Source organism: Phalacrocorax aristotelis, chromosome 1 (genome assembly GCF_949628215.1).
Source record: "Phalacrocorax aristotelis chromosome 1, bGulAri2.1, whole genome shotgun sequence".
Classification (NCBI taxonomy): Eukaryota; Metazoa; Chordata; class Aves; order Suliformes; family Phalacrocoracidae; genus Phalacrocorax; species Phalacrocorax aristotelis.
In genome coordinates, this window is record NC_134276.1 from 76,468,724 (window position 1) to 76,482,117 (window position 13,394).

The 13,394-nt window shown below is 39.5% G+C and overlaps 1 protein-coding gene across 1 annotated transcript in view; it reads right to left on the reverse strand.

Annotated features, from left to right (window-relative positions):
• Positions 1-1,120: 1,120 nt before the first annotated feature.
• Positions 1,121-13,394, reverse strand: part of P2RY8 (P2Y receptor family member 8) — a 33,935-nt gene continuing 21,661 nt past the window's right edge. Inside the window, exon 4 of the mRNA XM_075094575.1 lies at positions 1,121-2,762. Coding sequence (XP_074950676.1) covers positions 1,621-2,694 — 1,074 coding nt within the window. The 5' untranslated portion in view covers positions 2,695-2,762 and the 3' untranslated portion in view covers positions 1,121-1,620. The remainder of the gene's footprint in view (positions 2,763-13,394) is intronic.

The window sequence follows — 13,394 nt, forward strand, 5'->3', positions numbered from 1 at the left end:
CACAAAGAAAAAAAGCACATTTTTAAGGGCCTTGGGTGTTGTCTTTTACTTAGGCTCAGGAGCTCAGAAATCAGTATAGCATGAGGTATCTGAACCAACCATCCATAATTTCAAAGAAAGCATCCTACTCTGTTTTGGATGGACTCGCACTGCAGCAAAAGGATACCATATAGCTTTGCTTGCTTGTAGAGGAAACTTGCCTGGCTCTGCCAGGTGGTTTTTGGCTCTTCATTGTCAATGAGGGTAAAAGGTAGGTAAAAAGCTGTAAATACTAACAGTAAAACCTTGCCTATGTCTGACCCCAGTACATATTCTGTAGCAGTTGTCTTTCCAAGCACAAAGGCAATTGTTGAGATGTGAGAATAATTAAAACATGACACAGTATATGCAAACAAGCTAGAGAAGGATATTTCAGAGAGGAGCCCCAAACATGGGACTTCACAATCAACTTGACATAACCTGTTTCCAGCTTATTTGGTACATCTCCCATTCTCAAGCCTTGCTTTTATTATTTTTGTTTTCTTTCTCTTTGCCTGCTTGAAAGAAGTACATTTCTGACATCTGGCCATAGGGACAGATTTTCAGCTGGTTTCTGCTGGCAAAGAATCACTCCAACCTGTGGTTGAATTCTCATATATCCAGCTGAAAATGTGGTAAATAATCCACACGATCACCACAAGGAAGATAAGATCACTGTCTGTGCACTGTATAAAGCTAAATTCTCTGCTGAGGGGGATGGTGCTTCAGCATATAGCCTACAGTGAATTGAAAAGGACTTGTTGATACCAATCACATATGAGCAGCAGCATTATTACTGTAGTAGGTCAATGTGAGAAAATCTGTTTTCTTAAATCATCTGCTCCCCACTGTCCTGAGACATTAATAACTTCAAGAAATGAAAATATGATCCACTCAGCAGCTGAAGTAGTCTCAAACATTGTTAGTTTCAGCTCTCCTTTCTTCGTATGAGATATTTTGCCATATAATATTGAAATAAATAATATAAGTCAACCTAACCTTTTCAAAGGTTAGTGTGGTTTGATTCTGATAAACAGTTGGATGAGTGTTATGGTGACTTCACAGTGGTTATGCATTATGTATTAATGGTAAAATGACAAGCTATTTTTACTCATTCTTTAATAGAAATACAACAAGAAAAAAAGCAATACATTCAAAACAAAACAAAACCAAACCAAAAACTTGGCACATTGCTTAGAGGAATAACTCCCCTACCTCAAATCTAACTTCAGTTTATGCTCTGATTGATATGCAATAATATTTCACATTCACTAAGAATCACAAGGGTTTGGTTAAACACTGAGTTCATAAAACCTGAAAGTAATTTTTGTTCTAAACTTATCCCTTAGTTTCATGCAGCAGGACTAGTTCCATTTCAACCCCTAATTATCAATATCGGGTTTGCTTCAGTGCCTTCTTGAATAAACTCAGTTCCTTTAATGCTTTCTTACCAGAAAACACTGAAGTAGGATGTGCAGTATAAGTATGGCCTGAGCTCTGTCACTGGAGCAAGGTATTTTGAGGGTAGCCATTCAAAAAGAAACGTCTTCTGTGTCTACTCAAGGATCTCACAGGCGCCTTTTTTTCTGGGGGTGTCTAAGGCTAAAAAACACTTTCCTGTCTTTGCAAAGAGACCTTTACTCCCTCTAACCCATCCATAGGTCCGCTTGACATCGACCTGGCTGACATGGTCCTGCCAGAGAATAAGCTTTCCCTTCTGTTTTCCAAACTATCGCTGATCGGTACCTTAAGGCGAAACACTTGCATGGATTTCTGGTAAAATTCTTTGCATGCAAAATAATAAATGAAGGGATCTATGCAGTTGTTGAGGCAACTGAGGCACAAGGTGAGCTTGTAGGCAGGGTACAAACTCCTGTCATAAAATAGGCGGATGATCACATGCACCAGTAGGATAAAGTTATTTGGGGCGAAGCAAGTGATGAATACCAAAAGGACTATTATCGCCAGGTATATGGATCTAGTCTTCTGCTTGTTACCGTATCTGTTCGACGTCTGAATAAGCTTCCGAATGATGCCAATATAGCATCCAACTGTTATAACAAAAGGGATCAGGAAGAGCACGACAAATAGTGTGAGGAGAAAGGCTACCCAGGCTGCGAAGCTGGGCAGCATATTCCATTTGAGGACGTCAAAACAGGTTATAATCCCCAATTCTTTCACTTCATAGGTCAGATCTGTGCTTTCAAGTGGGTATAAGGCTATTAATAAGAAAATCCACATACCTAGGCAGGCAGCCAGGGCATATCTTTTTCTTCTCCATTTGATCAACTTCATGGGATGTACCACACCCATGTACCGCTCGATGCTGATACAGGTCATTGTCAGTATGGAAGAATACATATTGGAGTAGAACATCACAGTCACGAGGCTGCAGAGAGTCTTGCTAAAATTCCAGTGATTGCTATGGACGTGATAATAAATCTGGAAGGGAAAGCAGCTGGCCAGCATGAGATCTGTGACGCTTAGGTTGATCATGAAGATAACAGAAGGTGTTTTGGGTTTGATGTGCCAGCAGAGCACCCAAAGGGAGAACAAGTTGCCAGGGATACTGATCATCGCCACCAATGAATACACAACTGGGAGGGTGATGGAGATAGCTTTATTCTGGAGCATTGCCAGCGTTTCAACATCCAGGTGGGATCTGTTTTCAATCATTATTCACAAGGGGGTTGTAGATCCCTATAAGCCAGCTGGATCATATCATGAACACTTGGTTTAAAAACCTAGAGAAGAAATGTCAAGAGAGAAAAGTGATATGTCAAAACAGAAATTAAGAACATACTTCTTCTATTAATCAAACTAAAAAAAAAGCCCTATACAGTTTGACAGATTATCTCTGAATGAACTGAATCCATTAAAATTATCTCCGGCAAATTCTCTCTGCCCTTAGAATCATGGTAATATTTTACCAGTCTCACTTTTTCCTAGGTTTGAGTAGCTACTTTTTCCCTTCTGAATGGCTTTCTGATACTTTTTGCAGTCTACATGTTATCACACCTCTTATGTTATTGTAACATAAAGAAAATCACATCACAAATTGAAATTAAATTGATGTCTGCTTGAGAACACGATGCCATAGGATGTCCATAAGCTAAATCCACCCTATCTACTCTGGATGTCATGACCTTGCTTCTTGTATTACACAGTATTTTCTGCCTTTTTTCGTCCAACTAAACAATGATCTGTTCCAAGTAAGTGCTGGATTTTTTGTTTGTTTATTTTTTGTTTTCATTTGAGGAAAGGAGAACATGCAATCAATTATTCTTGGTATATTCATGATATAAACAGAATATAAGGAAAACACCATGTAAAATCAAGAACCAGGGAGAGATTGCAGTTTTTTGGACTGGTATACAGGCTGAAAGGACTAGGCTAAAGAAATAAGGACTCCTCTTCTAACAAAAAAAAAAGCTATTGAGTTTCAATTTCTGCAAGATATCAGCTATTAAAAATGTTCTTGTTTGCAGCTGTCTTATTCGCATCACCTGTAATTCTGCAAAATTGGTTTCGGTTTTGCAGTCTGCAAAGCAAATCCATGCTTTCACTGTCTGGCATATATAGATCTGTCTTGGCAGACACAACAGTTTATAGTTTAGCTTATTTACTTTATCCAGCATAGCTGTATTGAGAAGCTGCAAACACGAATTCATGCCTCAATGTGCTACATGCATGCATGCTTACTTTCATTATGCTGCAAGTACAGGGACACAGTTTCACAAAAGTACAGGGTTGAAAAAGTGAAGAAATGGCAATGAATGACCAGAAAGGCAGAGGTTAGAGCAACAGTAAGTTCTGTGAAAAGTGGCAGTAGGGGCCAGAAAAGGATGCTAGCCCAAGCCAACCGATAACTCTGGGCCTATCTATGCTGCTTAATAAAAGAGGGTCAGAGAGTGGGTTCAGGCAGACGCACCTACTTGTGAACTCTGATCGCCTGCACTGTTTAATTGAAGCATCCCTTTGCAAGGCACACCTCCTGTAGGAGGTTAGATTTAAAAAAACCTCGGTGCCAGTCCGTTGGTGTCACTTAACCTCAGATCTAGTTAAATAAGACCTTTAATTTAACTGTGTGGCCATAGCCCCTGAGCACTGTAACAGGTCAGTCCCTCAGAGAGGTCAGCCCTCGGTGCTGGGTAGCTCTAGCTGGAAATAACTATTCTGACAAAAACTGTGATTTCTGACAGAGGCTCTTACTGAATAACTTTCTAGACTTTTCACAAAATAACTGTTGGTGGTTCCTGAGACCTGGCAAAAGTGAAGTCTCTACTGAAAGCTGTAGTGCAGTAGAGAGATACTCAACTCTAAAAATAAAATGAGTGTAGATCTAGAAAAAAGACAGCTACAGCAACAAGAAGCTCAGTGGGGCTTATTTCTGTTTTTCTGTTGTTTCTTGATTTGATCAATTTGACATAGTGCTTCAAATGTCAGCTAAAAGTATTCAGAAATAATGAGAATCAGTATCAAACAAGTGATGTTAACTCATGTTGCCAGTCATTCAGGAGCTTCTAGCTGAGCTGTTGGAAGCCCAGAAACAGGCACAAGAAACTAGGAATTGCAAAGAAGTCAGAGATGTGTTCCTAATATATCATGCACATGACACAGAGCAAACATGTTCCAAGTAACGACCACATCACATGATCACAACTGCAAAAAACCCTTTGAGCCAAATCCATTGCAGATGAAATTCTGTTCTTGTTGGTGAAGCTATATCAAGAATGAAACTACCTCTTCAGTTTTCAGGGGAACTTGAAAAAGTACTCACTGACACAAAGCTCTTGAAAAAAAAGCTTAATGCTATCTATTTCAGCTCTTCTATCTGTGCTGGCCACAGTAAATACCTATTCATGAACTGTATTGCCTCAAAAATCCTTCTCGAGTGGCACCCCTTTGTGCCTAACAACCCTAAACTTCCCAAAACAAACAGAAAATTTTTATCGATACCAATGTATCTACAGAGCTCTAATAATAAGCCTTTGCAAGTGAAAGATATTTGCTCTCACAGTCTAAGGGATCTCACCCTTAAATACGATTCCTATAGAAATTGTATGTACTTGGGAGGTAGGAGCATAGGTGAAAATTTCTGTTAAATCTGTCATACTGGTAATAAAGCTATTGAATACCTCTTACACTCGGTTTTGTGTTAGGGCTAATCACAAACGTATTTTCTTCTAAACTTGCTTTTTCTGACAGCACATGCTGATAAGAAGGATATAAAAAATGCATGCATAGATGCTGCGGTACGCAAAACAGTGTCAGGATTCGTGGCCTGGCTAACGGCAAATTTTATGCACTTGTGGAACACTACTGTCAGTAAAATATAAGTGCCTCCCAAATCTAGGCATCTCTTGAATAGGGGTTGAAAGGCACCAGACTTTGTGGTTAGGTGCCTACAAGAGCTCTCCAAAAATGGTAGGTCCCCTTGGCATGGTTTTTAGTAAGGAAGATGTCCATCACAACAAGCAAAAGAAGAACAACGCCATGGTTCCCTAGTGTATACTGCAGGGAAAGGGGGGGGATCCAAAGCACACAAGGCTGTTGTTGCAAGTCATTCTCGAGGGCAAATAGCCTCTTGGGGAAATGTGGAGTACATAAAATCCTCCTTCCAGCTTTGCCTTTCCTTTTGCCAAATTCTTCTGGGGTTCTAATCCTGACTTCCTTGTTCAGGAAAGCCTGGGCTAGCAGAAATTTCTGCTCTGAGTCACCCTTACATGTGATGCTTTGCTTTTTAAATGCCCAAGTTAAGTTGCTGGACCACAATGTAGCATTGCAATATACTTTACTTCTCAATTATTGCATCTATTTGGGTTTAGTTAACACTCTATTTGTATTTTCATCCTGTTCAGGTTAGGTTTATGTCCTTCCCCCACTGCAACCACAGTGTTTGTCTCTTGTGGTTTAACTTGAAAATGTCATATATCAATTGAGAAAGTTATCTTTATGAGGATTAGAATTAGATTCCCCTTACATTTTATGACTTGCTTCCTTTCAATTTCAGGTTCCCAACACAATTCAAATCAGCAGAGCTTGCATGGATTCTCTGCAAAAGAAATTTTGCTGCAGGGTAATTTTAAAGCATCAACCCTCAGCTAAGGTTTCATATGTATAATCTGTAAAAATACAGATCTGTTACATAAATATCCCCGTTAGAAAGAGATGGTTTTGCTTTTATTTTGGGGACAGCTATAGTTAAACTACGACAGACAAATGGACACACAGGTAGACTGAAACAAAAACTTGGTAAGGATTCTTCAAGTGAGAAGGTCCAGTCATTTCCATTTACATCAGTCTTCAAGCTTCTGACAAAGAAAGAGAAATGTTAGGCTTTTCTGCTTGCCTCATTTCTGAAACATTTAGTGGATGGATGTATTTCAGTTTTCTGTTAGGTACTAATTGCACCTACAGCCTTTGGAGTAACCCTCACTAAATCCAGGCAGGGTTGTTTTTTTTTTTTTGCTTCTTTTCATATTCACTGGCTTACGGCGCTCTGGACAGAAAGCTCACTTGGAAATTCAGTAAGACCAAGTTTTCATCTGAGCTGTAACCATAACCAAAGGTGACAGCTGCTTAGTGCCTTTTTGTCAGGAAGGGTGATTCTTTTCCCTTCAGTTGGCAACAGATAACAAATAAAACATTAAAGAGTATAATGAAAATCAAAGAGTAAACTGTGTTATTTCTTTGCCATGGAAGAGTAACGGTAGAGATGTGTCTCCTTTCTTTTTAGGGGGCTACTAAATAAAACGGATGTGTTCCCTCTCTTTCATTTATTCTCTTCCTGTTGTTGATGTCAAGTGCACCTGTGAAAAAGACTGAAAAGCCTGTGAACCAAAGAAAACCAGAATTGCAGTTTATAAAATGTTTTGTGATTTTTTTTGTGATTTGAAATGGAAAAATAAATCTCAGAACATATCATGCAGCAGAAAGCCTTCCAAAACCTATTCTGTTTCATAAGTTTTGGTTTAGTACCTGTCAAAGCACTATTGTGTAGAATAAAAACTTCTTCTTTCATAAATTCTTTGAGACTGATACACTTTTGGAAAGACACCCTTCCAGATGAAGAATGTAGGATGACATGTTTCAGAATACAGCAAAAACAAACTGAAATGCAATTTCAACTCAATTGCAAACATTCAGAATGAAGCAAAATGAAAGCACAGATTTTATTGTAAGCACTTAGAGAAATCAAATTAATAGTTTTTAATCAATGCAAATGTGGCTGAAGAATATATTTTGTTTTCTCTCAGAAGACTTCGTTTTTTGAAAAAGAAATTTTTTTCTTTTTTACTTGCTCATTTTAATACTATTACAAAGCCATTACAAGAGTTAAAGGTTTAGGATAGTTTATGTCTTCCTAAATGTAGCTAAAACTGGTGAAAACAGGGGTTCTCAGTGTGCAGTGTTCCTGCTGGACTGTCTGAATTGCTAGTGAGATGAAAGAATATTAGACAAGAAAACAGATACTTAATTTCTATTGTAGACTGAGTATGGGGAGAAGAAGGAGCCAGAAAGGCAAGGAGTCAGGAGCCAGTCATCTTGAATTGTGGGAAAAGTGACGGACACTTTGATATTTAGAGAGAGTAAGGGGTTTTAATATGAGGAACAAGAAAAAAAAAGTGCCCTTTTGTAACACATCTTAGTTATTGTTCCTAAAGCATCATTGATGGGATTCAGAGAAACACTTCTGCGAATGTTCGAGTTCACCAAACTGAGGAATGTAAATGAGTGCACCTCTGGTTGTGTGTTCCTTAAACTGAACACGGGCTTTACTGAAAGAGGCTGCAGGTTTTGTCTGGATGGTTCTTTCTCACCGTTGCAATGAACTTTCATGCAAATTTTAGCTTTTAGGATTACATTTCTACATCTCTAAAAGCCAGGCGTTCGGTTCACTCAGGCAAGATCTGAACCTAAGTCTTCTAAGAAAATTCTTTGTATTGGGCCTTCCCTGTTCTTTCTGCTGATTTTTTTCTTTGTTTCTGTTGTTTTGTTCTGAGTATCATTATTGCAAAGATCAGAACCTGTTGCTGAGCCTGTAGTTATGTTATCACAAAGGCATTTCACACTAGGCTTTAGCTTATCTCCTTTTAAGAATAAATACATTTGCAAAATGAGACTTCTAACCTCTGTGCACTTGTGTGACAAGTATTTCTGAGCAAATTAAACAAAACTGAAAACATCTAACTTGCTGCAATACACCTGACGTTCTAAGTCATTTAGCTTTAGAAAAATTGTTCATTTCTTATTTTTCACCAAAGATCATTCAGATAAAGGACACAAGAAAACTATATTTATGCCTTAATTGCAAAAGGTGGCATATTTTTTACAGTGAAAGCGTTACTTTATAATCACTATATTAATCAAAAACTCTTGCGGAGGCAAACTTCAGTCTTTATCTTAGCACAACTAGTCAAAGTAAACCCTATGGTGGTTATAGCTCTGACCTCAAGTAGTTAGGGCAAGGTAAAGCAAGAGTGTCTGCTCTCCACAAGGATTTCACATTGAGAAGTAAAAAATCCCTCTATTTTTTCAGTAAGAAAATGTAGAAGCATTACCAGCTTTAGTGTAGTGGAGGGGTACGTGTCTGTTGAACTTGTTAGCTATATCAATCTAGATGAAAGCAGCTTCATTCAAAAGTGAAGAAAAGTAATGCTGTCATTTCTGCCTCTTAGTGCTTCTCTTCTCCGGCCTGAGAGGGTGCAAGTGGGCAGTTTCCAATTCAGCCAAAGAAGTCTTACTAAGCATGAAATCTAAATATACAGGTAAGAGGCAAATAAACATCACAAGAAAATACTGTACTGATTCTGCAGACTTGCTAAGTAGTAAAATTAATGGTACATAGCTAGCTTTACGTTTCCTGTGTCTGTCCTGGACTAGGCAGTTTACTGTCAGTTGAATTTTAGTTCACTTGAACCTTCACCTTTGCTAACCATAAATTAGCAAAATGAGGATTCTGTGCTGGTGTTAGCAATGTTTGTTCTAATTTACATAAGGTTTGCATAAACCCAGCCACTATCATCTGTGTCAAGAAACCTGTTCAGAGTGAAACTAGTCAATGTGGTCTTTAAAAAGTTCATTTGCGCAGTAGTCAGGTTTATGGAAATAGAAAGGCTGTGGGCCAGTATTGACAAAAACCTCTCAGCATCTGAAGCATGATTCTATGACTCTAAGTGCTGGTTACACTACTAAATGAAACAGTTTGGACTTTTCTTTATTGGTGTGCAACATAGTCAGCTTTTAAAAACTCCATGAGCAAAACATCAGGTCAATTGAAGCCCAACTTGTGTAACTCCACTGATGGATTTTGTAGACTGGTTTAAATTTCAGCCAGAGTGAGCATCCTGAACTGGATTTAAAGAAGTCCCAGTTTATGGGCTAATAGCTACAATATTATATATTTGTTGGTCTTTCCTACACACACAGACTGTAAGCTCATTTTTTTCAAGCCTGATATTTTTAAAAGGATTAGCAAAGCTACGGCAACCCCTTCTAAGAATTCAACATAACAGCCCAGGAAATCATTCTGCAGGACTTGTACTCCTCTGTGGCTGAAGTGCGTGCTCTTATTTCCCAACAGCACAAGGTAACTTGCCTCTTGGTGAAATAATGCTGTGTTGCACTTACCATGGAGGAATAGTGTGCATGCAAGCAGTTACTGAAATATTGCTGATGCCTGGTGGGGAACCTTGACTTCATTTGACCACAGTTTTTGTCAGATGGTGCACGGCCATGGACAAACGGCTCACAAAGTTCCTTTTAAAAACTCTGATGGACATCCTGGGTAGTGTGAAGTTATCCTGTGCCAGAAGGCCCTCCTGCAGGTAGCTTGCCCCTAAACTATCATTACACAATATTGATTTATATGGCGTTGATGAAGATTTATATTTTTGTAGAACTTTGGCCACAGAAAGTGCCCGATCAAGTCTAAATTTAAATAACACATGAACTGATTTCCTTTATAGCTTTAAATCTTTCAAATATTGTCTATGCCCAGGATTGACAGACAACAGCCTCTGGTCTGCAATTACTTCCTACTACAAGTAACTACCTCACATAGCTGTTGTGAGAGTCAGAGGAAAAAAGTTGTTGATCATTTCCCTTCAAACCTCAAATGCCGGGAATTTTTTACTTCTTAGCAACAGTTTGTTGGCACAAGGTACTTGTGGTAGACAATGACAGATTCCAAACAGATAATCTCTCAATATTCAGAAAACTGTATGGTCTTACATTGAATCTGTATGGTCTGATTGTTATTTTACAGCAAACATATATATATGCGCACACACACATAAACATGTATATGTATATATCCTACTTGAAATCTGTACTTTCTATCTTTTCATCTCTATTTTCTGTGAAACTCTTTTTGAATGTTTCCTCTCCTGTTCAGTCCACAAAGGAATTGAGGTAGAGCTGCATGTGTGTTTTTGAAGATTATCTTTAGAGATAAAGCAAAAAAAAAGAAAAAGAAAAAAGCTCTCACATTGCTTTTTCGTGCACTAAGGATTTGACAGTCTGTAGCTGTTGATTGATTTAACATATGATGGAGTCCATAAACAGGACAGTCAACCAAGTTTTGCAGGTGTAGCTGAAAGGATAATTTGGCATGGTATTTGGGAAATGTTTTGAGAAAATAATGTAGGATAATTCTAACATTCATGTAACATACTGTGGTCAGAAATTGGAAAGAGTATTGTTAGGAGTGAATCAAAGAACTTGGCTGAGCATGTAGGCCGTCTTCAGATAGGCCTTCTTCCACTACTTCCAACAGTTGGTCTCAGTATGTACAAACCCCTTACTGCCTCCAAGATAAACAGTCATGTCCCAAAAAGTTCATGCTGGATCCATAACAACTGGTGTCTTGTGAATACCAGCTGAATTATTGTTCCTCCTGTTAAGTAAGATCTATATGAATATGATACTCTTTTTCCAGAGTGGTAGCATTAAGTAGCAGGATTTGGATATAGCCAGTACCTTTCTTGCCTCATCTTTGCTACAGCCATGGATTTAGCATCCATGGAAATCTAAGTGTCTGGTTAGGGTGAGTTGGAAAGTGTGGATGCGACTGACTGTACTGGGTGTATCTCCCCCAACTGTAACAGGCTTATATGTAGTCTCTTCCATTGTAAATGCAGGTGTCTGAAGCTGAATCCAGCCCACGTTAAACATCCCGTTGATACAGATCCTCGTTTCCTGGAGGCCCGTAATTGCCTGGATTCTGTCAAAATCTGAACTAGTCCACTAAAACATAATTGTCCCATTTCATACTTGTACTGTTCAGCTGCCACTTTAAAATGACCAGGCCATCTTCCATGTGAAAATGAACCGGCATGGAATAGGGCCAAATGCATGATTTTACCTGTACCTGTCTTCTTCCACCTGTGTGTCAAAACCTACAGTCAGTCTTACGTGGTAGCAACTGTTTGTGTAGTAAAGATACCCCAGTTGCGGCTCAGAATAAAAATTATTTTGTCTTCTGTTTGTTCTGTGCTGCACTTGCTCAGCACATCTCATTTAGCCTTTATTGACAGCCCACCTACAGAACCAACTGCTCTGCTCTCTCCCCAGATACCTTCTGCAACGTGCTGGCAGAGAACTCCTGGCAGACTGGGTGTTGTCCTGGCTCACACATCAGTTAGAAGTGATTCTCACATCAGCACTAGTGAAGACCAACATTTTTCCTGGCTGAAAAATGCATGAGACTAGGGGCTCCATAAGAGATAAACTGACACACACTTGGCAGCTTTGTCACATACCTGATTCTCTGCTCTGAAAAAGCAAGAAGAGCTAGATGTACAGGAAGAATACTTTTTGCTTCCTGTCAAACTGTGCCTCTTACTGGAAGGCTTTGTTACAAAAAATGGGCTGCTGGAAGATTTTTTGTATGGCTGGAACTGATATTGTGTCCACTCATTCCCCTGGACCCCCTGTCAATACCCACTGAAAACAGGGGACCACAGGTATTTCAGCAAGAGGTGTGCCTGGGCTGACGAAGGGCCAGTAGGCAGCAATGTATGCAGTCCAACACAGTGGGAAAAGTGTGAGCTCTGTTGTTGTCTCCTCATTTTCTAGCACTTTGGACAATGCTTCTCAGACTTGCCTGAAGGCAGTGGTGGTTGGGGCTCAGCTTGGGTGATCTCCATGAGAAACCTCGCACTGCCACAAAACTTTCCTTTGCACGGTTTCTCTTACTGCCTCTTGTCACAGCTCAGAATGCAAACCCTGAATTATATCTGTACTACTGAGCTATATATCACTGCATTTTTCCAGAGTGACGTTCAGTTGCCCATGTATATGGCCTTACAATTGGTTGTGATCCTCTGCTAGAGAAAGTTTCTTCATTTTTTTCAATGTTACCCTCAGCAGTCAATAGTATTCAAGCTACAACCATGTGGTACCCTGCCTGATTCCGCCTTTTAATTATGATTATGCCATGATCAGGGCATGTGTCACTAGGACAGCCATGTATTGCTTGCATCTACCTTCAGAGGAGAAATTTAGAGCCCATGCAGTACCTCTATGGAGCCCTGATGGCATGACCAGGATTCATTTTTCTTGGGACCTGTCCTGCATGTCTGGTATTCATGTAACTCCCAGTGAAGTCTGAGGCAGCTCTGTGTGCTGTGTGCAACAGCACCTCAGAGCTCCTTGCTCAGTAGGTAGAAGCCAGCTCACCCTAGCCAAGCTTGCGCAACCTCATGTCGTTCACACGCTGAAAGAACTGAAAGTTGGCTTCTCTGCAAAAGCTCACCACTTAAGTTGAGCATCGATAACTGCAGCTGTGCTGCTTGTGGCTGACACAGGGCACAGTAAAAATTCACACGTTGGATGGTTGGACTTGATGATCCTAGAGGTCTTTTCCAACCTTAATGATTCTATGATTTTATGATTCTATGTGCCTGAACAGTGCTGAGCAGGTGTACCCAAAGGCACAGTACACAGGTAACAGGAATCTCAGAAAGAGCTAACTACAGGAGCAGAAATACTGTATGACCTAGTTTTAAAAGCAGTGTTACGTATGCACACAAAGGAAAAAGAGCCAACTTTATTATTATTTTTCCCCTGACTTATGATTTAACACTTTTTTCCTGACTTCTCTTCAGTTTGGCAACCTAATACCAGTTAGAGGTATGACAGGTAACATATAAGAAGTGGAGATTATAAAACGGGAAAAAAAGAAAAAGATTTCTAACAAAAGCTTCACCTCTTGTTCAGTTTCTTTGTGACTGCTTGAGCTATCACAGTAATACAAAGAGATACAACAGGAATAGCACCCTGAAACCACATCTTCTATTGTTTCATTCTTCTGAAAGTCCTCGAGTGCAGGTTAGACAGCAGGTCAATGTTCAGCTCTTCACCTGAACTGA